We start from the raw sequence: 26,375 nt of genomic DNA on the forward strand, positions 1-26,375 counted from the left end.
TCCAGTATGATGATTTCTTATGAGCCACTGGAAGTTGGTTTCATGGCTGAGTGACTGTACAGTTCTGTGTAAACTTCTGATGCTCCCATGTCTCTCATACTGTAGGTAGTTTGTTGCAGATCCTCTGACCTGCAGGTGTGGGCTGTTTACTTTCTGTATATTAACGTGGCTTCAGAGAGGTCTTTGTTCAAAGCCGCTTCTATTTCATCTATTTCAGTAAATGTCTTCATTAAAATGCAGGCGTAAGGGATAGATGCACTTTGCATTGATGCCTTGATGTGATCTGGAACGGAAGGCATCAAAGCTGGAGCCTCTTCCCTTGCTGTCTGTGCCTCTCTCCCACATCCCAGCTGGGTGATAGTTCCGAAGTCTTACATATGGGGGTAATTGCTTGCACAGACTCTATCCGTTACTTGTTGCCAATGACTCTAGTGCTGGTCTGAAGTCTAAACCTAGATGACCACAAAAGAAAAGAACGCTGACGACAATGCTCCCATAACTGGTACCTGCAACTTTACTATTACTAATAATTTGCCCCCATTTTATGTATAATAATTTTTATTAAATGTCCATACTATTATTAATGAATTTTAAAGGCAGAAAAAGCCTCAGATATTGACCATTTAAACCTACTCTCTGTTTTTGGCTTTACCTCCTAAGAACTGGTTAAAAGAAAACAGAAAGTGGGTTGAAATGATCAATATTCTCAATGGAGAAGGGTAAATAGTGGGTCTGTGCTTTTTTACCTATTTATTAATGATTTAGAGATGAGAAGAATTAAATTTGCTGATAACACAAAGTAGTGAAATTGCAAGAGGACCTTGTGAGACTGAGCGTCAAAATGGCAGATGACATTTAATGTGAGCAAGTGCAAAGTGATGTTTTTATGCTCCAAGCAGCCTGGGGCTGACCAAGCACTTGGGTTGCTCAAGGCTACTGCTTGCCTCCGAATTGGAGTCTTTCTTACGTACTAAGTAAGCATTTCAGCACAGAGCATAGTGCAGTCTGACATCACAAGCCAGCATAGCAGACTGGAAAAAAGCTATGAAGGGATTTGCCTTCTACAGCATCCACCACCATCCTCTCCTTGAAACAGTATTTCCTGATGTTGCTTTTTAATTTTCCCTTCTTGCAGCTTCACTTTGTGTCCTCTACCTCTGTTGCTTCTCTGTTTTTGAAAGGTTGTTTTATCTCCCCTCAACTGTATCGTCTCTTTTCCAAGCTGAAAAGCCCTAACCTCTTTAGTCTTTCCTCATTGAGAGGAGTTCCATCCCCTTTATCATCTTGGTTGCTCTTCTTTGAACCTTTTCTAGTGCTGCTATATCTTTTTTGAAATAAGTAGACCAGAACTGAACACAATACTCAAGGTGAGTGATACAGAGGCATTATAGCGTTCTTAGTCTTGTTTGCCATCCCTTTTCTAATCATTCCTAGCATCTTGTTTGCTTTTTTTGGCCACTGCCACACATTGGGCAGAAGTGTATTGTCTACAATGACACCCAGATCCTTTTCTTGGGTGCTGACCCCCAAGGTGGACCCTAGCAGCTGTGAATATGATTTGGGTTATTCTTCTCACTTTGCATTTGTCCACGTTAAATTTCATCTGCATATTCAGGTCCTTCACTCTGTTTTCATATGTCTTTGGGCACAGACACCAAACCAAAGCTCTGAATCTGGAAGTTGTGATGTTTTAGCTGTAGAAGATTCGTTCCCCTCTTGTCTTGGTACTTTATCTACCTGTCTTTGCAGGTGAAGGATGCAGTTCTCTATGCGCTGTCTGTGGGGTATCGCCATATTGACTGTGCCGCAATTTATAGCAATGAAGCAGAAATTGGGGAAGCCTTCAGTGAGAGCCTCGGTCCAGAGAAGGTAAAAGAAACATGTGGGAGACTTTCTTTCACTTCTTTTTAAATTTTCAGAGCAGGAGGTGAGACTTCTTGTTTTGGGGAGGGGGAGAAAACCAAAATTCTTCAGACCATAATAATTGCTTCAAATTAATTAAGAAGGTCTTATGTGGGCAAATACAGGTTTTACTTAAAAATGGCAGTTGAAAATTTATCTCCCTCTTTTACAAAACTGTAGCTCTCTGAGCGCCGGAGCTGTTACCACTGTAGCTGGCGCTTAGAACCGGGGTAAAACAGGTAAAAGTATGTCGAGTTAGGTCAAGTGTAGGATATCCTTTAGTTTGGGGGTGCAGAAGTAGTCGGGTGCCGCTGGCCCACATTGTAAAAGAACAGCTGCATTTTGAAGCCACCAGCTGCAGCTTTGCATACATGGACATGTAACATAGTGACCCCTGCAGGCAAATGTATAATATGACATGCATGTCAAAGGCGCCAGTGCAGTGACTTCTAGAATACTCACTTGGCACGCCTAGGTGTGCTCATTTATGGCTGCCGTTGACTTGGAGGTGCCGAGTTATTGAATTGCCCCCATGAGTGGGAACACAAATCTGACTTTCTTGTTTTACGGACTTCATTTGGCATTGATGGGATATTCTTGTCTTTGTGGATGATTTTGTTCCATCTTTGTTTTCTACGTTTACTTGATCCTGTATAAAAATTGTTTAAAGATAAATCGTGGCTGGATTTCACTGCAGTAATTGCTGCCCCTGCCCCACCCCTGGCATAGAGTGAGTGTGGCTAGGGTGGGAGATGCCCTCTTCTCTGCCCTTTGCTCCTTCCCCTGCTCCTCTTTAACTTCCCTGGTGTGGGCAAGAGCAGCATCTCCAATTTGCTGCCCACACCAGCGTCTCCTTGTCCTCCTTCGTCACTTCCTAGTTGTGGGTCCCAGAAGTGACTTCAGAGGGAGATCCGAGGCCTGCTGGAGAAGAGCTAGAAGTATGGTGAGGGAGGGGTGTGTGTGTGAAGGCACATGGGGCAGGGAAGAGGTGCTGGCGCTCCCACCAAGACCGTGCCTGGGGCAGTCTGCCCCCCCCACACACACACTACACCACTGGGTATACACATGGTATAGAGCAGTGTAGAAATAAAATAATTATTCTGTGGACCGGCATCGGTCCGTGGACTGGCGGTTGAAGAACACTGGGCCAGACCTTGCCCATCTCTACCCAATCTCCACCCCAGACCCCGCCCCCATAATAGTACTAATTGTAACACTTATTTTTTCCATTCATTTTTCACAGATACACAATATAATCTTATTAACAACACATAATGGTTAACCACAAAATTAAACTATATAAAGCACACTGACAGCAGATGTAAATTCTCAAAATTGACATAATTCAATCACTAAATTCAAAAATAAATCATTCCCTCCTACCTTTGTTGTTTCCCTCCCTCCATGCTATGCCTTACCTTCTGGCCTGCTCCCGCCTGGCCATTTTATGCCGCCCCTGGTATTATCTTCAGGCTGGCTCCCTCTTCCTCACTGATGCAGTGCACACAGCTGCGGGCAGCAGCTCCTTGCATGCCCCGTGCCTCATCTGGAAGCCTTCCCTCTGATGTTGCAACACCAGAGAGAAGGCTTCCGGTTCAGGCACAGGATGCGCGTAGGAGCCACTGCCCGTGGCTTTGTGCACTGAATCAGTGAGGAAGAGGGAGCTGGCTTGAAGATAACGCCGCATTGATCACACTGTGGACCAGCGGTTGAAGAAAACTGTTTGGGCCTGATGCACGTGCTGGCCCTGTGGACTGGCAGGAAATTTCTGTGGACCGGCACCGGTCCATGGACCGGTGGTTGAAGAACATTGATATAGAGCATGGATAGGGCAGATGGTTACACAAATGATAGAATGCTTTCCACCCCCCCCTCTCCAATATTCAGCCAGCAGTGGTCATTGGTTTTGAAGCTGCTGACAGCTGTGGACTGAATTCGACCCTGATATTCAATTCCAGGCCTAGTCCTGAGACCAACATTGACTGGGTCATATGTGGCTGCTGGAACTTATCCAGGTGCTACCTAACATTAGACCAGAGTTCACCTGGTCAGTGGACTAAAGAATGCCATGAACTGGATAACCAAAATGAGGGCAGTATCAGTCTCTGCACAGAAACGAGAAGATTCAGCAAAAGAGCAGAGAGGACCTGGTCTTTAAGCCAAATAAATCTCTAATAGCAACCACACAATGGAAACAACACCAGCCCTCAACACAGGCCATTTTTTCGGCTGAAAAGCCTGCTTCAGGAGCCCTTTGAATCATCCACTAAACAACTTGTGCAATAAGGATACAATATGAATCCAGCGTGGCATCTAGGCGGCTAACAAATGTTGAAATGACGAATGTCCATGTCGAGTCCTGGTGTTATATTCGTTTGCATAGTTGCAATTAAGACCAGGTCTTCTCCGCTCTTTTGTTGGATCTATTAACTGGATAACACCACAGTGGTCACAGCTGATACTCAGCCACACTGTCCGATTAATAGCAGAATTAACCAAAGTGATTTAACTTGAGGAGCCTCTCCTTCCTGGTTAAATTGTTTTGAATGCGGATCCCTTGCATGTTTTATTTGTATGCCAATGTACTTGCTTTCCTGTGTTAAATGGTCTCCAATTAGGCAGTCTTTAGCATTACCTCCATAGATGGATAACGTTGGCGTGATTAGTGATTTTCGTTGGCTCCATCTGCATAGTGATATTTGAAAATCTGCGGTTGGAGGCATATTGGGCTAATTCTCAAAACAAGCGCCAGGATAAAGCACACTAAGTGTCTGTTCTCTGTGTGTTAAGTCACCAGGATGGTCTCAGGGCTCAAGGATCTCTCATACGAAGGGAGGCTGAATAAATTGCGGCTGTACTCTCTCGAGGAACGTAGGGAGAGGGGAGACATGATTGAGACATTTAAGTATATCACCGGTCGTATCGAGGAGGAAGATGATATTTTCTTTCTTAAAGGACCCTCAGCCACAAGGGGGCATCCGCATGGCGACACCAGGAAGAGTGGTTGATCATTGGAATAGACTTCCTGTGCAGGTGGTCAAGGCCAGCAGCGTGCCAGATTTTAAGAATAAATGGGATGCGCATGTGGGATCTCTAAGATGGTAATAGTGGGGGGGAGAGTCATCAGAATAGGCAGACTCGATGACATATAGGATATCTGGGAGAATAAATTTAGGGTGGGCAGACTGGATGGGCTATGGCCCTTTTCTACCGTCATTTTTCTATGTTTCTAAGTCATCTCTTACATGCATAACTTTAGGCGTTCTCACACTCGGTAACAGACATAAGTGAGCGCATCTAATTGATGTGATTTACACATACAACTAACAGTATTCTGAAACCTGTAAGTCCTCCCCGGTCTACAGCCCCACCCTTGCAGATGCACGCTGCCTTTGTAGGTGGGGCCTCTCTACTAACAGAAATGCAATTGAGTAGGTGCAGTGACTAGCAAGGCCTTACCTGTTGCTTATCTTCCCAAGGGTATCAAGAGAGAGGAGGTATTTGTGACCTCCAAGCTGTGGAACACAAAGCACCACCCTGAGGATGTGGAGCCGGCGTTACGGAAGACCCTGAAAGATCTGCAGTTGGACTACCTGGACCTCTACCTCATGCACTGGCCCCATGCATTTCAGTAGGTTCTGCCCACTGGGTTTCGGGGTTCACAAGAGACCGTGATGTCATATCATTGTTGCTTATTTCTGCCCCACCGCTACATTATACTTTGATCACAGTTTCATAATGGTGCACCTGTGGAGAGCTGACCCAAGTTTGCAATTCTAAACGTGGGTTTGGTGAGCCCATTTGGGGATTTTATCACATGGTGGGTACGTGGAAGGTTGTCCTCATACTCCTTCTCTAAGACTAGGTGAGCAGATGGTCTCTCCTCACTCCTGGCTTTTTTGTGCCAATGACGCATGTTTCTTCTCATTTATATGTCAGTGTTTCACCTCATTACAGTAGCACAATATACGTCTAGTGTGTTGAGGTTGCTCTCTAAATGGAAAGCCTCTTTTCAATTCTGACTCTGTTCCTGTTGCACAGAAATGTCGGGTACAGTAGACGGTGCTGCTCTGATACGGTGAGGCACTGACGGATGGGTGAAGGGTCGGGTACAGTAATGCAGCTGTAATGCCTCAAGACTGATGGAAGAATGAGGCAGTGCTGAGGGGTCGGGTAGACTAGATGGTGTAGCTGTAATGCAGTGCAATGGAAAGTCTTTCCCTTTTGCTTACTTTCATTAGCACAGCTCCCCAATTCCAATACACCCCCCTGCTTATGCAGACTCTTTCTGTGCCCTAGTCGAGGAGATATCTTCTTCCCAAAGAGCCCTGACGGAGTGCTGCTCTATGACTTTATTGATTACAAGGACACCTGGAGGGCCATGGAGCAGCTAGTGGGAAAAGGCCTTGTGAAAGCCATCGGACTCTCCAATTTCAACAGTCGGCAGATCAAAGATGTTATCAGCATGGCCACTGTGAAACCAGCAGTATTACAGGTCAGACATGTCATAGACAAGTGTGTGTGTGTGGGGGGAGGCACATTCTGTTTGACAGAGAAGCGAGAGGGAGGGTGGGCCTCCCTTGATGTGGAAGGGGGAATGGAGTCTCTTTGAACATGAAGGAGGAGAAAGTTGGGCCTGCAGAGTTTCCATGAGGTTTGCTTGTCTGGGTTGGTCTTTGTAGATAAAGTTACTTCTGTTGCCAGGGTTGGATTATCACTATATTAGACTTGGGCAAACAAACATTTATGGGTTTACTCCTAGGCTTCCGCAGTTGATATCATGGTTCTTGTTGCCTGATCTGCATTTGATGTTTCAGCCATCTTGCTGTGCTTTTCTTTCTTCAGGGTAATGCTGACAAAAGTCACAGCAAATGCAGACCAAGCACCACCTGGACAGCTGTAGGAACCATACATCTTTGTGGTTTTCTATCATGGACTCCTGTCCTATTCTTTATTCAAACCACCAGTATCCCATTCACTTTTTAAATCCATTTTCTGCTCCACCCACACTTCACTTCGTCTCACCTCTTCACAAGTGGTGTGGGAAAGCTGCAGGGCCTAGCTCAGGTCATGAGTGAGGATGGGGATGGTGAAGTATATGCTTCAGGTGGAGCAGCCTAGTGGTTAATATTGTGGAAAAGAACCAGGGAAGCTGGGTAAATCACTGCAGCCTCCATGCCTCTGGTAGAAACCAGAGATGCTAAGGGTGGAGTGACCTGAAGAGATGAGATTTACAGACAGCATGACAAAGTTAAGAGCTAGAAAGACTTCACAAATGAAAGAAGCAACAGAAAATAAGCAGCTTCATTTGGTGCCTCTCAAAAAATAGAGACAGAATATTAGGGCAGTTCTCAAAGGAATTTTACTAGGTTACTAAATGGATAAATTCCTCAAGTTACGAACTTTCCTCTTTTGTATGTTCACAGATACATTGGTACTGTAGTAACATATAGTAACGTAGTAGATGATGGCAGCTAAAGACCTGTTAGATCCATCCTGTCTCCCCAGCAAGGCACTGATTTGGCTCGGATGCCTAAAGAGGGGCCTTAGCCATTTGAACCAATCAGGGCCTTGGCCTCTCCCCATTGCATCCCAGGATGCACTGGAAACAGGAAGACCCACCATTTTGAAGCGGTGGGCCTGCCAGCAGGAGGGAGTTGGTAAAACCAGAGGGCATAATTTGAGGTTGAGGGGTGGTAGACTCAAGAATAATGTTAGGAAATTCTTTACAGAGAGGGTGGCTGATGCGTGGAGTGCACTCCCGAGGGAGGTGGTGAAGAGGAAAATGGTGACAGAGTTCAAACAAGCGAGGGATGAACACAGAAAATAATGGGTATACATAGAAGGAACTAAGGCCAGGACTGGGCAGGCTTGCACGGCCTGTGACCCGTATATGGACATTCAGTTGAGGACGGGCTGGGGAGGGCTTCAATGGCTGGGATGGTTAAGATGGGCTGGAGTGAGCTTTGATGGAGACTCCAGTAGATGGAACCTAAGCACCCTACCGAGCAGGGCTCTGAGTTTCTGGCCCAGAAAAAGGACCATTTAAATTAAATGATTAATTTATGGAGCATATATGGTTAGGCAGACTGGATGGACCATTCAGCTCTTTATCGACCGTCATTTACTCTTCAGCTTGGAAAAGAGATGGCTGAGGGGAGGGCTGGAGGAGTATGTGGCGCAGTGGTTGGAGCTACAGCCTTAGCACCCTGGGATTGTGGGTTCAAATTCCGCGCTGCTCCTTGTGACCCTGGACAAGTCACTCAGTCCTCCATAGCCCCAGGTACGTTTGTTAGATTGTGAGGCCATCAGGACAGATAGGGAAAAAGCTTAACCTTGATAGGTGGTATATAAAAAACTTGTTGACTTTTAAAACTTAACTTGAAAGTCTACAAAATCCTGAGTAGATCGATTTTTCACTCTGTCAAAAATGACAAAGCCTTGGGGACACTCAATGAAGTTGCAGGGAAATCCTTTTAAAACCAATAGGAGGACATTTTTTTTCATTCAGAGAATAGTTAAGCTCTGGAACGCGTTGCAAGAGGTTGTGGTAAGAGTGGATAGCGTAGCTGGGTTTAAGAAAGGTTTGGACAAGTTCCCGGAGGAAAAGTCCATAGTTGGTTATTGAGAAAGACACGGGGGAAGCCACTGCTTGCCCTGGATCAGTAGCATGGAATATTGCTACTCCTTGGGTTTTGGCCAGGTACTAGTGACCTGGATTGGCCACTGTGAGAACGGGCTACTGGGCTTGATGGACCATTGGTCTGACCCAGTAAAGCTATTCTTATGTTCTTTAGTGTCCCAAAGTACCAGCAGAAACGTTTGGTTGGTGGGACAGTGATTGCTTTAGTTACACCTCCATTCCTGAAGCTGCAGCAGCTATTGCCAGGGTCTAGGGAGGGCTAAGCTGTAGATGTAAGAGAAAGAGCAGCATTAAAGTGAGGTGAATTCAACGAGCTGCTGGCTAGGACAGTAAAGGCGGTAGACGAGAAACTTGCAGCCCTTTAGTAACTGTGGTGCTTTTGTTTCTTGTAGTCCTGCATCTGTTCAGTATCTACATTGGTTGTTGTTGGGGGGAGGGGGTCATGTAACCTTTTTTTTTTTTTTGTCTTGACAAATATGGTAACCCTAAGTGTGAGGAGCAATGGGTGTCTCTTTTAGGCCTGGGTTTAGAGTGCTGGCTCTGTTCTGTTGAGCGTACTGCGGTCTCACATGCTCTTCTCATTGTGCGATAGGTGGAGTCTCATCCGTATCTTGTACAGAGTGAGCTGCTGGCTCTCTGCCAAAAGCAGGGCTTGGTGATGACTGCCTACAGTCCCTTGGGCTCCTCTGACCGGGCGTGGAAACACCCAGAGGAGCCAGTTCTTCTGCAGGAGCCTGACGTTCAGGCGCTGGCCCTAGAGTACGGCAAGTCTCCTGCGCAGATCCTGCTTAGGTAAGTGAGTAGTGGGGGCAGCTCTTCTCAGGAAGAATTTTGGCCAGATCGCTAGGGCAGTGGGGTTGGGGAACCTATAAAGAAGGGGCCAATAATGAGTGTAAATTTCAAGAATGCTGCACTATTACAACCACACTCAAAGCAGTTTACATCTAGGCAAGGAGCAGCGTGGGTCAGGGTGCTGAGGCTGTAGTTTTAACCACTGCACCAAAAAGGGAGAAGGGAATCCCACAGTAAAAAGTGGGGGTGAACAATTAAAAAAATTTCTTCCCCGCTTAACACCTAAGCGGGTTCCAATAGAAAACACACACATTCAGGACATATCACAACATATACTTCTCATATAATAACTAAAACAAGCCTATTGCTCATCCTCTATGAGCCATAAAATACAGCATTACACTAAACTAGCAAAAAGCTTTAGCACATAAAAAGGTTTTCAATTGATTCTTAAATAGCATTTTCTCTTTGCATAATCTTATCCTGGCAAAGCTGGTACTTGTTCTCCTATAATGCATCGATTGACAACTTCATTGCGGATTGAGATCTCGGACTTTAAGAACATAAGAATTGCCGCTGCTGGATCAGACCAGTGGTCCATCCTGCCCCGCAGTCCGCTCACGCAGCGGCCCCCAGATCAAAGACCAGTGCTCTAAATGAGTCCAGCCTCACCTGCGTATGTCCCAGTTTAGAAGGCTGTCCTAGGTACAAAGGAGTCTTCCCCATAAATCACTTGGCGAACAATTGTCTAAATGTTGTATTCATTTCTCAATTGAATTGGTAACCAGTATAAACTCTTCATTCTAGACTACTCCTGTGATCATATGGGCAGCAGTATTTAGCAATGGACTTCTAAGTGGTATCCACTTAGATAATTAAAAGGCAATATATATAAATAACTAATTATAAAACCAAACTGGTATCACACCTACATCCTGTAAACCAGGGGTGCCCACACTTTTTGGGCTTGCGAGCTACTTTTAAAATGACCAAGTCAAAATGATCTACCAACAATAAAATTTTAAAAAAACACAACGCACACTGTACGCATAGAAAATGTTAATTATCATTCCTATTCCAGGGTTTTTCAAAGAGGTCAAAGCAGATGACTCTATGCACTATCACCTCAGTAACAACCATACAAAAATAGACAAATATACCCCCCTCCCTTTTTACTAAACCACGATAGCAGTTTTTAGAGCGCAGGGAGCTGCGCTGAATGCCCAGCGCTGCTCTCGACACTCATAGGCTCCCTGCGCTAAAAAACTCTATTGCGGTTTAGTAAAAGGGGACCTTAGTGTAAAATATAGACAGCAGATATAAATTGAGACACATTTCGATCACTAAATTTAAAATAAAATCATTTTTCCTACCTTGTCTGGTGATTTCATGAGTCTCTGGTTGCACTTTCTTCTTCTGACTGTGCATCCAGTCTTTCTTCCCTTCTTTCAGCCTGTATGCTTCCTCTCCTCCACACCTCATTCCCTCCCCCAACTTTTCCTTCCTCTCCCCTGCCCTTTCTTTCTCTCTGCCTCCCTTTCCTTTTTTTCTGTTTCTCTTCTTTCCTTCTGTCTCCCTGCCTGCCCTTTTTCTTTCTTTCTTTCTCCCTGCCCTCCCCCAAGACACTGCCACTGCCATCGGGGACCCAAACTGCCATCGGGGACCAGGACCCAAACCGCCACCAATAACAGGCCCGAAAGCCGACGCCAATAACACGCCCAAAAGCCGACGCCGCCCCAACCTCTCCCTGCTTCGGCCGACCAGCATCGCGAGGAACTGTTGGGGGAAATGCTGCCGGGTCCTGCCTTCGCGGAAACAGAAAGTAGGCAGGACCCGGCAGCAAGAAGAGGAAATGCTTCACTAACATGTCTCCCGCCTTAGCCCGTAGCGAACGCTTGCTTCAGGGCTCTCAACATGTGCGTGCAGGCTTCCCTTCTCCCCCCCTCCCCCTCCCCGGGCATAACTTCCGGTTTCGGAGGGAAGAGAAGAGAAGCCTGCACGCACACGTTAGAGCCCGGAGCATAAGTTCGCTAGGGGCTGAAATCGTAGATCAGGACGGCAACACGAGTGCGATCGACTCGAGTTGCCTTCCTGAGCTACTGGTCGATCGCGATCGACGCGTTGGGCACCCCTGCTGTAAACAATGCACTATTTATAATTCATGGGTGGAGCACGGATGGGGCATCGTTTGCACATTGATTGCTAGAATTTACACATGATTGATTGTTTGCAATCTAGGCACAAGTGGTTGCACCAAAATTACTTGCACATATCCAGGCTGCTACCCAGATGCCTTTTTTCCATGTTATAATGTGCTCCAGATCAGCCCCTGTCTGGAACTGCCCTCCGTGTGTTTGTGTGGCGCAGGGGCCATTTGACCTGATTTGCCACAAAGAAGCAGAAGCAAGATGGATTTTGCTGCTGTTATAAAGAAAGAAATGGTATAACATAACATCATACTTCTTAACCGCATAACCATGAGTTCTACACGGTTTACAAAAGAAAGAAATTATTTGACCAAGTATTTTGAAAAGAGATAGGTTTTCAGTTGAGTTCTGAAATATTTATAAGAACAAGCTCCAAGTAATAACAATTGAAATTCTCTGTTGTGTGAAGCTGCTAGGAATGCTAAAGTATGGTCCAGAAATTTCTTACTTTTACATTCCTTTATTGACGGAAGGATGACTAGGGCATGAGACATTCAACTATTTTGATACGATGCTAGAGAGAATCTACAGTCAAAGACGAGCAAAACATTCCCACAAATCGTGCCTCACAAACTGAGTGATTTGCGAGCCCCCCACTCCCGCTGCAATCTGGCATCCCCCACTCACCCACCCACCCAAACACAATCTCTTACCCCGATCTGGCACCAGCACCAATGCACAGAACATGCCGGTGCCCAAAGATCCTCCCTCTTGCTTGGGCTGGGCCTTGAGCATGCGCAGATGCTCAAGGTCCAGCACAAGCAAGAGAGAGGATCTTCGGGCACTGGTGTTGGTGCTTGTGCCTGTGCCAGACTGGGGTAAGAAATGGTGTTTGGGTGGGTGGGTGGGTGAGTTGAGGATGCCAGATCGCGGAGGGGGTGTGTGTGTGACGCGAACGGAGGGATGCCGGATCATGGGGGGGGGGGGGGGTGGAGCAGCGACGGTGACCTTGGGGGTGATGGGTAAGGTGGAGCAGCGCTGGTGGCTTTGGGGGGGGGGGAAATGTATCAAACAAGTTTCCCTTACTTTCTATGAGGAAACTCGTTTTGATATACGAGTAAATTGGTTTACGAGCATGCTTCTGGAACGAATTATGCTCGTAAACCAAGGTTCCACTGTATTAACCATATAAAACAGAGTGGTACCATACATGACCTTATAGCAAAAGCAACCCAACTTAAACAAAACACGAGCCTCTATTGGCAGCCAATGCAATTCACAATAAAATGGAGTCACATGATCATATTTTTTAAGACCGTAGATCATTCTAAGTGCTGTATTCTGAATCAATATGAGTCGAACCATGTCTTTCTTGGGAATTGCTAAATACACAATATTAGAATAATCCAAAAGACTCAATAATAAAGATTGTACCAGAAATTTAAAAGCAGAAAACTCAAAAAAGGTTTTATGGTACGCAGTTTCCATAGCGTGTGAAACAGTTCTGGTCCCAATACTGCCTCACACACATACTCTGTTATCTCTGGTACAGATGCATCTGGGGGCACCTCCCTAGAAAGAACAGACCATGTCATGTTCCAGGGGATGTCCGTTTATTATGAGTCCTTCATTCATTTATATAGCATTATACATGGGTTAGTTTTTTTCAGCATATGACTGTAGGAAAGACCATATTTGGTAACAGGATACATTAGAAAGAGGTAGCAAACATAAGGGGGGGTTTTAGTGGGAAGTTTCCATCTAAGGTCTAGCAATGTTTCTTATCTCTAAAGCACAAGATGTAAAACACAGAGCTCAGAACACAAAGAGAAAATGGCCTTGTGATTTCTTGGCACATACAACCTGTTTTATACAAGGAATATATGCCCCTTCAATGTGTAATAACCCTTACATACCACGGCATCTATTTGTTTTTTCATAGTCAGATGCTGGTCCAAAATAACTCCCAATATTTTAATTGTTGGTTGAATTGTATACAAGGTAGAATTTATACTAATCGATGGCTTGTGAATAATCTTATGTGGTGACACAACAAAAAACTTTGTTTTAACAGGGTTAAGCTTGAGTTTGAAATCCTGCATCCGAGAGTTCATCAATTGCAACACAGACTCAGTTTTATGAGAGATAGGAGATAGAACTGTAGAAGGTTTGACAATTGTAATATCGTCAGCATAGCTGAACAGTTCTATACCTAGGTTACTCAAACTGTAGCTGAAGGAGGTGTTTTGGATGTGTGCTGAGAACATCACTCCCAGGTCTCTTTCAAGATTACTTACCCCTAGCAGGGGGGATCACTGCTAGGGGTAAGTAACCTTGAAAGAGACACAATGCGCCACAGCCTCAAGGAAAGCAAACAAAATGTTGGGTATCATTAAGAAGGGTATCATGACCAGGACGAAGGAAGTCATCCTGCCACTGTATCGTGCAATGGTGCGCCTGCATCTGGAGTACTGTGTCCAGTACTGGTCGCCGTACCTCAAGAAGGACATGGCAGTACTTGAGGGAGTCCAGAGAAGACCAACTAAGCTGATAAAGGGTATGGAGAACCTCTCATATACTGACAGACTGAAAAAGCTGGGGCTGTTTTCCCTGGAGAAGCGGAGACTTAGAGGAGACATGATAGAAACCTTCAAAATCCTGAAGGGCATAGAAAAAGTGGACAGGGACAGATTTTTCAAATTATGGGGAACCACAAGTACAAGGAAGCACTCGGAGAAATTGAAAGGGGAAAGGTTTAGAACAAACGCTAGGAGGTTCTTCTTCACCCAGAGGGTGGTGGATGCATGGAACTTCCGGAGGCTGTGATAGGCAGGAGCACGTTACAGGGCTTCAAAGAAGGTTTGGACAAAGGTTCCTAGAGGATAAAGGGATTGAGGGATACAGATAGAAGTAGAGGTAGGTTATAGAAATAGTCAGGGACCACTGCTCAGGGCAGTGGTCCCTGAGGGGCCGCCACGGGAGTGGACCGCTGGGCGAGATGGACCTCTGGTCTGCCTCAGCGGAGGCAACTTCTTATGTTCTTATCAGTGGAGACTTTGGTGAGGGCTGTCACGTTGGAATGGAGATGGCTGAATCCAGATTAAAGTATATCTAAAGCAGTGGTCTCAAACTCAAACCCTTTGCAGGGCCACATTTTGGATTTTTAGGTACTTGGAGGGCCTCAGAAAAAAATAGTTAATGTCTTTTTAAAGAAATGACAATTTTGCATGAGGTAAAACTCTTTATAGTTTATAAATCTTTCCTTTTAGCTAAGTCTTAATGATAATATTGCAATTTATAGCTAAAGAGACATATGATCAAGAAACTGTTTCATTTTACTTTTGTAATTATGATAAACATACTGAGGGGCCTCAAAATAGTACCTGGCGGGCCGCATGTGGTCCCCGGGCCACGAGTTTGAGACCACTGATCTAGAGTGTTAAGGCAACAGAGGTGAACGGGCTGTTGAGAAGGGAGATGAGACGATCAGTTTCAGTGGGAAGTGAGGGATATTTAGGTTCAAACAATTTTTTTTTTTTTTATGCAAGCAACAGCAAATACAACAGCAGAGCACCTCAAGGGTGCACAATACTGACAAGGATGCATTGTTTACAATAATATAAGTCAGTTACAGAAAAAGAGTAATGACAACCAAACTCCCCCCCACCGTAATCTACATAGGGCAAGCGAGACAGTGGGGGGTGGAAAGGCACTCCGAGGCCCTGGACTCTGATGAGCCCCGAAGATGCCACACCACCTCCCCCCTCCACCGAACCCCACAAATCAATCCATAACTAAGTGCCAAAACCATTCAAACCCCCCCACCTCCCCTCGCCTACCCCCTCCTCCCACCCTCTCCCTCCAGGGGTACTCTCCACCCCGCCCCACCAGTACTCACCATTGCTCTCCCAGCCCTACAAACTGAGCACCCAGATTAGGACACCCATCTTAAAACCGCACTGCCACCCTTGGAATGCAAAGATTGCAGATATGGCTCCCAGATATTTAAGAACATCTTTCGCTTCCTAGCCCCTCTGGCATCTTGCGCCTCCCAGATGGCCAACTGATGCAACTGGTTCCGCCAATGCCAAAACGCCGGAGGGTCAGGGACTGTCCAGCACTGAAGAATACATTTCCGGGCCAGTAAGCTCATCTTCCTACACAGAGCCCGATGCCCCCTAGGCAAATGGCCAAAAGCCTCTGGCAAATCTAAGACAAAGTGGGCCGGAGTACTGTGCAAGGCTGTCATTATTAACCCTGATATGTAAGAGATTATATGCCTTCAGAAGCGCTAGATAATGGGGCAGGACCAAAAGGCATGTCCCAAAGTGTGTCTCCCCCCGTCCCACATTTATGACACAATGGTGTAGGTAGACCTCCACTGAAATACAACTGTGTACGAGTATAATAGGCACATAAGGTCACCCTATAATACGTTTCTCGCAAAGTGAGGGATATTTAAAAATGTCTAAAAATGTAACTAGGTTACAGTGCACTTAGAAAGTGAAATGCCTCACAGGAAGTGAGGAGCATTGAGGAGTTGGTTGTTCAGTGGGAGTCCTACTTAGTGTGTAAGAGGATCGCTTAGGTATCCTGCTCTAAAATCAGGCCCTGTGTGATGAGTCGAGAAAGCCAACCATTGTTGGCCTATTCTACATGGTCAACCGACCTCTGCAATCACAAGGTGAGAGAAGACTATCTACTCCATCAGCAAAACCCCCCACAAATGCGCTTATTCTCACCTCTTACCAAGATTATGGAATGAAATCCCACCAACTATCAGATCATTTGCAGAGTTATCAAACATCAGGAAAGTGGTAAGAACTCACCTTTTCACTTAATTACCGCCCACAATGATAACTCCAAACCCTAACCCAACTTGACTAAATCTCGTACAGTATATGCTATCCCGGGATCCATCCCAATGATTGATTTATAAAGAATTGTCAAAACTCTCCTACTGTTATGCTGCTGCAATTAATCCCAACTCATATGCTAGATTTCATACTGCGAGCAGAATTTGTCCTACATAAGAACATAAGACTAGCCTTACTGGGTCCATCAAGCCCAGTAGCCCGTTCTCACAGTAGCCAATCCAGGTCCCTAGTACCTGGCCAAAACCCAAGGAGTAGTGACATTCTATGCTACCAATCTAGGGCAAGCAGTGGCTTCCCCCATGTCTTTCTCAATAACAGACTATGGACTTTTCCTCCAGGAACTTGTCCAAACCTTTCTTAAGAACAGATAGCGTAGCTGGTTTTACCACAACCTCTGGAAACGCGTTCCAGAGCTTAACTGTTCTCTGAGTGAAAAAAATTTTCCTCCTATTGGTTTTAAAAGTATTTCCCTTCAACTTCGAGTGTCCCCTAGTCTGTGTAGGTAAGTGTCTTTGCTCATATTGTTTTAGTTGTAGGATATATTGTCTTTATATTGTGTATGGTTTGTTTTTTTTGTTTTTTTTTTTTAAGCTGCCTAGGTTTAGGCGGTGTAGAAATGTAGTGTCTGTGTCCATATTTTTAAAAGTGCCGTACCAATCGTCTTGGTATTGTAATAAGTCCTAATGCATATACTTGATATTTCATACTTTGTATAGAAATTGTCTTGTTACTGTATGAAGAATGTACCCATATTGTTAAAATTGCCTTATCTTCATTTAAAACCCTTTACCAGCTATTTTATTGCTACTCAAAATATGTTTGTCTTATTCTTATTTAAAGATCTTACTCCAACTATCTTATCACTAACTTTTATTATGTATGTAAACTTATAACCCATTCTGGGCTTTTTTGGAAGATGGGCTAGAAAATTAAATAAATAAAACATAGTGTGATAGGGTGGAGTTCCTGTCACTGACCAGTGGAGAGAGCCTGAGCAGTAGAAAGAAGGAGGTAATCTGCATAACACCCTGCAAGAGCTTCTGGGAGCTGTCCACTCACCCTAAGGAAACAGTGGTGCTGAAAAGGAAAGGTCCAGAGCAGACAACTGGGAAAAGCAAAGAAGCTTCTTTGGGAGTCAAGTGATCCTCAAGGGGAGGAATGTTGGTCACTGACCTAATTCTCAGTAAGCCTGTTAGACCTTAGGAGTGACCAGGAAGGTATCCAGGGTTAATGACTGGCAGAGGGCCTGGTGGTGGTGTGAGAGACCAGAGAAGTGAATGATGGGGCTGTTCTCATGAAGAGCAGCTGAGGGGGATAGGAATTAAGGGGCCCTCAGCTGTGGACTATCGCTGCAAAGACTGGACTAAAATACCTTGAAGGAGGATATAATGGGGGAGATTCTTGCAAGTGACAGCTGGAAGGATGGAAGCATGAATATGAAATATGTGAGGGTGGCAGGAGTTTGGGAGAGTGGGGCACAGGAGCATATAAAATTAACTCTGGAGGCTTGGTATGCCATACGGGACTGAGGAGAAGTGCAACTAGTGTCCGAAGCAGAAGAGAGACTGGTATTGTAACACGAGCAGATTCTGACAGGGTTGAGAAAAAGAGATGAGAGAGTAGTGGGGAAGTTGCTGGGGGTTTGATCTGTTCCTTTTTAATGCACTAGATAAAAAATAGCTAGTTAAGCATGATCAGAAAGGGAGAGTGGGACATATCAGGAAGAGGAAGCAACAAAAGAACTGATCCGAAGGCTGCTTGGAACTGGAATTTGTTGAGCTGATCCCACAGTGTGTGCTTCCTAGCCTGCTGGTTGAAGGAATGCAGCATGGGACAATCTTGGTAAGTTGCAGCGTCTTGAGGTATCTGTAGGAGACACAGTTGTGAGACGTATGCAAGTGACCTGCAGCCTCCCCTTTCCATGCTGTGTCGTTTTTCTACAGTATAGTAGTGGTAGAAATTGTCCTCTCTTCCCCCCTCCCTCAGGCCTAAGCATCACATCATGACCACCTTCCCTGACCTACGACCTCTTGCACTGTAGCCTGATTGGGGGGGCATTCAAGTCGGCTCAGTTTCTTGTAGTATTTTTTTTCTGTACCATTTTCTACTTTTGCAGGTGGCAGGTGCAGCGTGGAGTCGTCACCATTCCTAAGAGTGTAACACCAACTCGTATTCTGGAAAACCTGCAGGTGAGCAATTGCCACTTCTGCTCTCGGGAGGGGGGGAGGGGGCTCTGTCCTTTAATCACACTGTTGCCTTCATTGATAACATTGAGATCAACAGTAGGGGAGTTGTGCTGGGTCAGAGCGAAGGCCAAGAAGCCATTTGTAGGACTGATCTTGCCCTCATTCATGCCTTACTATTAGGTTGCATTGACTGTAACATAGTCTACCCTACAAATACTTAATTGACTACAAGCTGACTTAGGTTGCTTGTCGTTCCAAGCATTTGACCATGTTCCCCTTTACTTAAGGAAAGTCACTAGTTGCCTATAGTTTCTAGGGTTCAGGTTAAGATCTTGGTACTTACATTCAAAGCTATATGCACTGGGCATCCAGAATTGCTTTCTGATACTCCATCTTCTATAGTGAATGCTGCATTACTGTAGTTTAAAAAAAGTTTGGCTAATTTCCTAAAAGGGGGGTCCATAGGCCATTATTGAGATGAATTGGGGAAATCCACTTCTTATTCCTAGGAGAAGCAGCATCAAATCTGTTTTGCTACTTGGGACCTGGGTTGGCCGCTGTTGGAAACAGGATACTGGGCTTGATGGACCTTCACTCTGTCCCAGTACAGCAAATCTTATGTTCTTATGCCTGGCTGAAACTAAATCTGCAATTGGCCACTTGTTTTCAATGATTCACTTTTCTATCTGCCAAGGGTTGCAAATTTAAAAGATTTTATCAGCACCTTCTGCCTTATAGGACAAGGATTTGAATCATTGAATTGTCTTTTTATTGCATTCACCTTGTAAATTCTTACTCTTTTGTGAACCGCATAGAACTGCATGGTTTTGCAGTATAAAAGTGAGTTTTTTTGTTCTGTTTTGTGCCTCCCTCATTAACCCCCCCTTTGCAAACCCACTCCTCCCCCTAGCAGCTTATCCTTTCTGAGCCCACTTTGTCATTGGTGGGTAATGGGCACAGGAATGATCCTCACTTGCTCCTTCACATGGCCGACTCCTCCTTCAAAATGGCTTCTGGAACTTCCAGCAGCAGTCTACTGGCCAATATTTGTTTGATTTTCTTCCAATAAATAATCCATCTGTGTAAATCCATTAGAAGCCAACCGACACTAACCTGAAGTTCAGGTTTGGGTCTTGTCTGAAAAATGCCTGAGCGAACTAACAATGTAACCCAGCCCTTGCTGAAAAGAACATGTCTCCTCCCTACTCCCTCCCGCAGGCTAGTGAAGTAATTAAATTTGCAAGAGGAGCTTGCAAGTCTAGGAGACTGACTGTTTGTTTATTTATTTAAACTTTATGTATCGCCTTTACTGGCAAGCAGTGTACACAATAAAAATCAAATACAGTAAAATATTGGATTGCAAGTAACTTGGTTTGTGTTTTGCAAGACAAGCAAAACATTTGATTAAATTTTAACTTGATATACAAGCAATGTCTTGCAATACAAGTACATACAGCATACACACATCACAACTGAGCTGATAGTTCTGCTCTCTCTGATGCTGCAAGAGTATAGTGACTGTTCTAAACAAGCAAAGTCTTGCAATACAAATACGTATAGTATTTTGTATTAAAGTTTTGGGGTTGTGGAACGAATCATCTGAGTTTCCATTATTTCCTATGGGGAAATTTGCCTTGATATAAGAGTGCTTTGGATTACAAGTACGCTTCTGGAACGAATTATGCTCGCAAACCAAGGTCTGACTGTACATTCAGAAAAAGAACACCATATTAAAATAGAAACGCTATCATTTAACAAAGAAACACAATCACACTCTGGTATTTGTTACCTGAGAATATGGTGGAAACAGTTAGCTTAGCAGGGTTTAAAAAAGGTTTGGCTAATTTCCTAAATGAAAAGTCCACAAGCCATTATTAAGATGAACTTGGAAAAATCCAAATGGGCATTTTTTAAAGACAGGTGGAGGTGGTGCTGATAGACACCAGGGATGCTGAGCTGATGCAGAAAAATCTTGCCTCGGGAGGCTCCCCCTAACCTTTCTACGCCACCTCTGATCTGGCTGTAAATTTTTCATGTGGTAGACATCTGTACATAGGTAAGAAGCATCTGCATTGCTGCAAATTAGCTAATAGCATATAAAATGAAGACTACAGAGGCCACCCACTTTGAGAAATGTATTGCACTAAAACAATTTCTGCATCATGTGCACTCATTCACCGTGTGCTTCTGCTTGCGGTAGCTTTCTGCATCAGCCCTTGAGCGCACACACACAACACCTCGCCATCTAGGAGAATCATACACGGAGCACTCGGTGCAAAAGATTGGCTAGTTCCTCTCGTTATGGTGAGTTGTGTAGTTATTTGAAGTTGCTAAGGGAGTGCCCTTAAATGGCAAAAGAAAGCAAATACTTGAGGAAAAGTAGCTCTTGCAGGGCAGTATCTAAAGGCCCTAAATAATATTTGGTGTATTTTGCTTGCTTCTCAGTAAAGTGGAAAAGGACTTTTTTGTAGTTTTCACAACCACACTCGAAGCGGTTTACATACAGGTACTTCAAGCATTTTCCCTACCTGTCCCGGTGAGTTCACAATCTAATGTACTCGGGGCAGTGGAGGATTAAGTGATTTGCCCAGGGTTTGAGCCCACAACCTCAGGATGCTGAAGCTCTAGCTCTAACCACTACGCTACACTTAAGGGTTAATCACTTGCTGATTAAAATTCTCTGTGGTGACAATTTTCCCCCTTCTCATTTGTTTCTATAGAGGCTCAGGGCTGCCACTGCGCCTTTAATGTAAGATGATGATTTCTATGCTCTAGGGCTGTTAGGATAGGTAAAGTTAGCACAGATGGATTTTAGACTCTTTACGTTTCAACAATTTTTATTGAAAACTGTACTTTGATAATTATAAAAGCAAGGCAAGAAGTGAAAAAAACCAAGAAAACAATGTCAGGTCTACAAGTTGGCAAAACAATGCTAGAAAACCAAATAGGATATCAATCCTATTGCTAGGAGTAACAAAGAAATCCAAGGATGCAGTGTCATTGCAACCCCCTACAACAACCATCTCTTAAAGCTCTAATCCCAGACCACCCAAATCCCCACCCAAGGTATAGATGGATGGAAGAGAAATAACCAAGTCAATAGTGGATGCAATTATAGTCTATTCAAGGTCTGGTACGCAATCTGTGTGAAAGGGAATTTAAGTAAGGATCCCAAACGCCTAAAAAAATGCTGCTTCTGTTTAAGCCCTTGGCATCTCATCAATAGCTCCTTTCAGTTTTGCCCAAGCTTCTTCCAGATGTTCCCAGCCAGACAATTCCTTGACATAATCTGAACAAAGTTAGCTTTTTTTAAAGTCCCTTTGCTTTTGGATGAGCCCTCTCTAGAGCCATCTTAATATTAAGCGTACCATGCAGTGATCACTGGATGCCAGATAATCACCCCCTGTTTGTAAGCACTAACTCCAGTATGATCTCATCACGTGGGGGTTCCATTACCAACTGCTGAAACAGTTCTCCATGTGGAGAATCCAGGATCTCCATACTTCTAGAACAGTGTTTTTCAACCTTTTTATACCTGTGGATCGGCAGAAATAAAAGAATTATTTTGTGAACCGGCAAACTACTAAGACTGAAATAAAAAAAAACCCCACATTTCCGCCCCGTCTCCGCAAGCTCGGTTCCCGTAAACCATCTGATCCCATCCGCACAAGCCTCAGTTATGATTTTATATTGAACTATTCCAGTCCTTCCCCTCTTAATCCAGCAGATCCCTTCCATCACCCTACTCCCTCCATTCCTTATTCAGCAACTTTTCCTTGTCTCCTTATTCCCCCTTTACCATGTCCAGCATATCCCCTCTGTCTCCCTACTCCCTCTACCCATGTCCAACATCTTACTTCTGTCTTCATACTCCACCCTCCTGTTCAGCATTTTCCATGTCTCTCTGCCCCCTGCAAGGTCCAGTATCTGCCTTTGTGTCCCTATTCTTCCAACTCCCACCTAGTTCCAATAGCTATCCTCCCCCAAGGGGATCCACCATCTCCCTTCTGTCACACCAATCCCCCCCCTCACCCCCGGGTCTATCATCCCCTTCCCACAACACATGGGAATCCAGCATATCTTATTCCCTCCCTTTGCTGCTGGCCCCAGATTGACTCCAATGTCACAATGGCTGGGCTCACCATAACTCATACTAAATTGGAAGCAGCCTGGTTCTTAACAGTTTACTTACAGTTCCCTTGCCCAGAACTCTAAACGAAGACAGAAGCTGCGGGACCTTTTCTCTTGCCTGCATTGCTATTTGCTATAAGCTCTGCCGGTCTCAATCCTGCCCCTCAAACACAGGAAGTCACTTCAGAGGGGGGCGGGATCAGGATCGGCAGAGCCTATAGCGATGCAGGCAAGAGGAAAAGTCCTGCGGCTTCTGTGTTTCTTTTTGCTGTCTGCAGCCGATCCTAAGCCCTGGAAGGGAAAGGGGAAGAGATACCAACGGGAAATTTAACCACGTCGATCTCGCCGGCCCTCCGCGGACCGGCAGGAATTTTCTGCGGACTGGCACCGGTCCACGGACCGGCGGTTGAAGAACAGTGTTCTAGAAGACCCCCGCAATAGGGATACCCCAATCAACATTCGGCATGTTAAAATCACCTATTAGCAAGACTTCCCCTTTTTTAGAGATAGTCTGATTGTCTACTATTAAATCTCTGTCCACTTCTTCTGTCTGTGAAGGAAGCCTGTATATCACACCCATGTAAATACATTTTCCATTCCCTCTTTCCATATTGACCCATAGTTCCTCTTTTTTACCCTTCAGATCCTGCTTGATCTTTTACATATAATGCCACTCCCCCCACCTTTTCTTCCTACCCTGCCTTTTCTGAAAAGATGATATCCATGTATAACTATATCCCAGTCATGGTTCTCCGTGATCACCACTAAATCCAACTCGGCCTCTTCCATTGCAGCCTCTGGATCCAGAACCTTGTATCCCATACTTCGAGCATTGGTATATACAGCTTTCCAGACATTGTCCTCTTTTCCCACTTGTTTACATTACATTACATTACATTACTGATTTCTATTCCGCTTGTACCTTGCGGTTCAAAGCGGATTACACAGGAAGAGAACTGAACATTTCCAGGAGGGTACATGACATTGGAGAATACAGGTTGAGGGTATAGACTTAATAACAGAATGAGTGTATAGACACAATAACATTGGAAGGTAAATCTGGTTACATTACATTACATAGCAGATTGTCTGTTTCCATATGTTGGTAGGTAATCGGTTTCGGAAGATGATTTAGGTTCCATTTTTTTTTTTTTTTTTATTGGTCGATTGAGGGTATGGTGTCAGGGAGTGCGTAGAACCTTGTCGGTGTAAGTGGAGGAGGAGAGGGAGATTAGGAAGATTGTAATGGTATTGAACAGTAGTGTTTTGATTTCTAGGGGGAGAGGAGAGGGAGGTTAGGTAGTTTGTATATACTTTTTGAATAGCAGCATTTTGATTTCTTTACGGAATGCTTTGAAGTCGGATGTTGAGGTTAATAGCCTGGTAATGGAGGGTTCGAGTTTTGCTGCATGCGTTGCTATGAGGTTATCATAAAGCTTTTTACGATGAGTGCCATTGAGTGGTGGGTATGAGAATGGTGTCAGTGTTCTTCTTGTTCTGGGTGGAAGGTTATAGTTTAGGCGATCGTTTAGATAGGCAGGTGCAGTACCGTTGATTACTTTGAAGATTAGACAGTATAGTTTGAATTGAATTCTGGCTCGAATCGGTAGCCAATGTGAGTCTAGGTAGGCATTGGTGATGTGATCAAATTTTCCGAGGGAGTAGATTAGTCTGAGGGCTGTGTTCTGAACGGTCTGTAGTTTTTTGATCATGTTTGTAGGGCATGGTAGATATAGGATATTGCAGTAGTCCACAAGACCTAGTACCAGGGATTGTACAATGATTCTGTAGTGTTCTTTGTCAAAGTATTTCCTTATTTTTCTTAAGTTGCGCATTGTGAAGAATGCTTTTTGGGTAGTTTTATTGATTTGAGTCTGCATAGAGCAGCATCTGTCTATCAGCACTCCCAGGATTTTGAGGGAGGTTTGGATTGGGAATTTGATTGCTTTAATTTCCAGGTCTGTTATGGATGGGTTTTTGTCCGTTTCAAGCATTAAGAATTTAGTTTTGTCCGAGTTTAGTTTTAATTTGTGGTTTGTCATCCATTTTTCTACTTCATCCAGTATTGTTTCCAGGTGTCCTGTTGTGGTGTGGTCTTGGAATTCGAAGGGGAGGAGAATAGTTATGTCGTCTGCGTAGCTGAATGATGTTACATTTAGGTTGTCTAGGATGGTACCGAGGGAAGAGATGTAGAGATTGAATAGAATGGGTGAAAGTGGAGATCCCTGCGGGACTCCGCATGGATTTGACCATGGGTTAGATTTCGTATCATTTATCTTAACTCTGTACGTTCTTGTTTTAAGGAATCCTTGGAACCAGTTATAAACCACCCCTGAGATCCCTATTGCATCCAGTATCTGGAGTAGTATGGTATGATCAACTAGATCGAAGGCGGCGGAAAGATCTAGTTGGATGATTAGGATCCTGTGTCCTTTACTGAGGTATTGTCGGGCTATGTCCAGTAGTGTTGCTAGTAGTGTTTCCGTGCTGTGGTAAGATCTAAATCCTGATTGAGATGAGTGAAGTATATTGTGGTCAGCTAGGTAGTTGGTGAGGTATTGAGCCACCAGTCCTTCAATCAGCTTGACGTATAATGGGATCGAAGTGATAGGTCTATAGTTGGTAGGTGTGTCTATAGGGCCTTTTTGGTCTTTCAGTAGAGGTGTGATTATTATCTCCCCAAGATCTTGCGGGAATTGGCCTTCTATGAGAGTGCTTTGTATCCATTGCGTGAGGCTGGTTTTGAATTTAGGGGAGGCATTTGTAAGTAGATACGATGGGCAGTAGTTCAAGTCGCATGAGGTGTAGCTGTATTTTTTGTATAGTCGGTTCAAATCAGGCCATTGTAGAGTTGGGAAGGTGGTATTTAGTGATTCACTTACCTGCAGAGTATTTAAAAGTTACTCTAGCAGACAGCGAGACAACCAGTTGGACATTAACTGACCACCAGTCAAACTCCCGTCTGGTGCCAGCTTGTCTCTTTAAATATACTATTTCAGTCTGTTTCAAGATATTTCCACCATAGAAACATAGAAAATGATGGCAGAAAAGAGCCACGGCCCATCAAGTCAGCCCACTCTAATGACCTACCCCCCTAACTTTTTCCACTAAGAGATCCCACATGCCCATTTTTTTTCTTAAAATTTGGCATGCTGCTGGCCTCAATTACCTGCAGTGGAAGATCATTCCAATGATCAACCACCCTTTCGGTGAAGAAATACTTCCTGGCGTCGCCATGAAATTTCCCACCCCTGATTTTCAGCGGATGTCCTCTTGTGGCTGTGGGTCCTTTAAGAAAAATGATATCATCTTCCACCTCGATACGGCCCATGATATATTTGAACATCTCAATCATGTCTCCCCTCTCTCTGCGTTCCTCGAGTGAGTATAGCTGCAATTTACTCAGCCGTTCCTCATACGGGAGATCCTTGAGTCCTGAGACCATCCTGGAAGCCATTCGCTGAACCAATTCAGCTCTCAGCACATCTTTTTGGTAATGTGGCCTACAGAATTGTACACAATATTCCAGATGAGGTCTCACCATGGATCTGTACAATGGCATTATGACTTCGGGCTTTCGGCTGACGAAACTTCTACGGATACAACCCATCATTTGTCTAGCCTTGGATGAAGCTTTCTCCACTTGATTGGCAGTTTTCATGTCTTCACTAATGATCACTCCTAAGTCTCGTTCTGC

The 26,375-nt window shown here is 44.5% G+C and overlaps 1 protein-coding gene across 10 annotated transcripts in view; it reads left to right on the forward strand.

The window, feature by feature from the left end:
• AKR1A1 (aldo-keto reductase family 1 member A1) overlaps positions 1–26,375 on the forward strand; it is a 48,071-nt gene that overhangs the window by 12,737 nt on the left and 8,959 nt on the right. For all 10 annotated transcript variants that reach the window (XM_033916002.1, XM_033915998.1, XM_033916001.1 and 7 more), the window contains 5 exons: positions 1,750–1,869; positions 5,382–5,533; positions 6,202–6,397; positions 9,138–9,337; positions 18,478–18,550. In XM_033916002.1, the coding sequence (XP_033771893.1) occupies positions 1,750–1,869; positions 5,382–5,533; positions 6,202–6,397; positions 9,138–9,337; positions 18,478–18,550 (741 nt within the window). The remainder of the gene's footprint in view (positions 1–1,749; positions 1,870–5,381; positions 5,534–6,201; positions 6,398–9,137; positions 9,338–18,477; positions 18,551–26,375) is intronic.

This window comes from Geotrypetes seraphini, chromosome 12 (assembly GCF_902459505.1).
Source record: "Geotrypetes seraphini chromosome 12, aGeoSer1.1, whole genome shotgun sequence".
In the NCBI taxonomy this organism is placed as follows: Eukaryota; Metazoa; Chordata; class Amphibia; order Gymnophiona; family Dermophiidae; genus Geotrypetes; species Geotrypetes seraphini.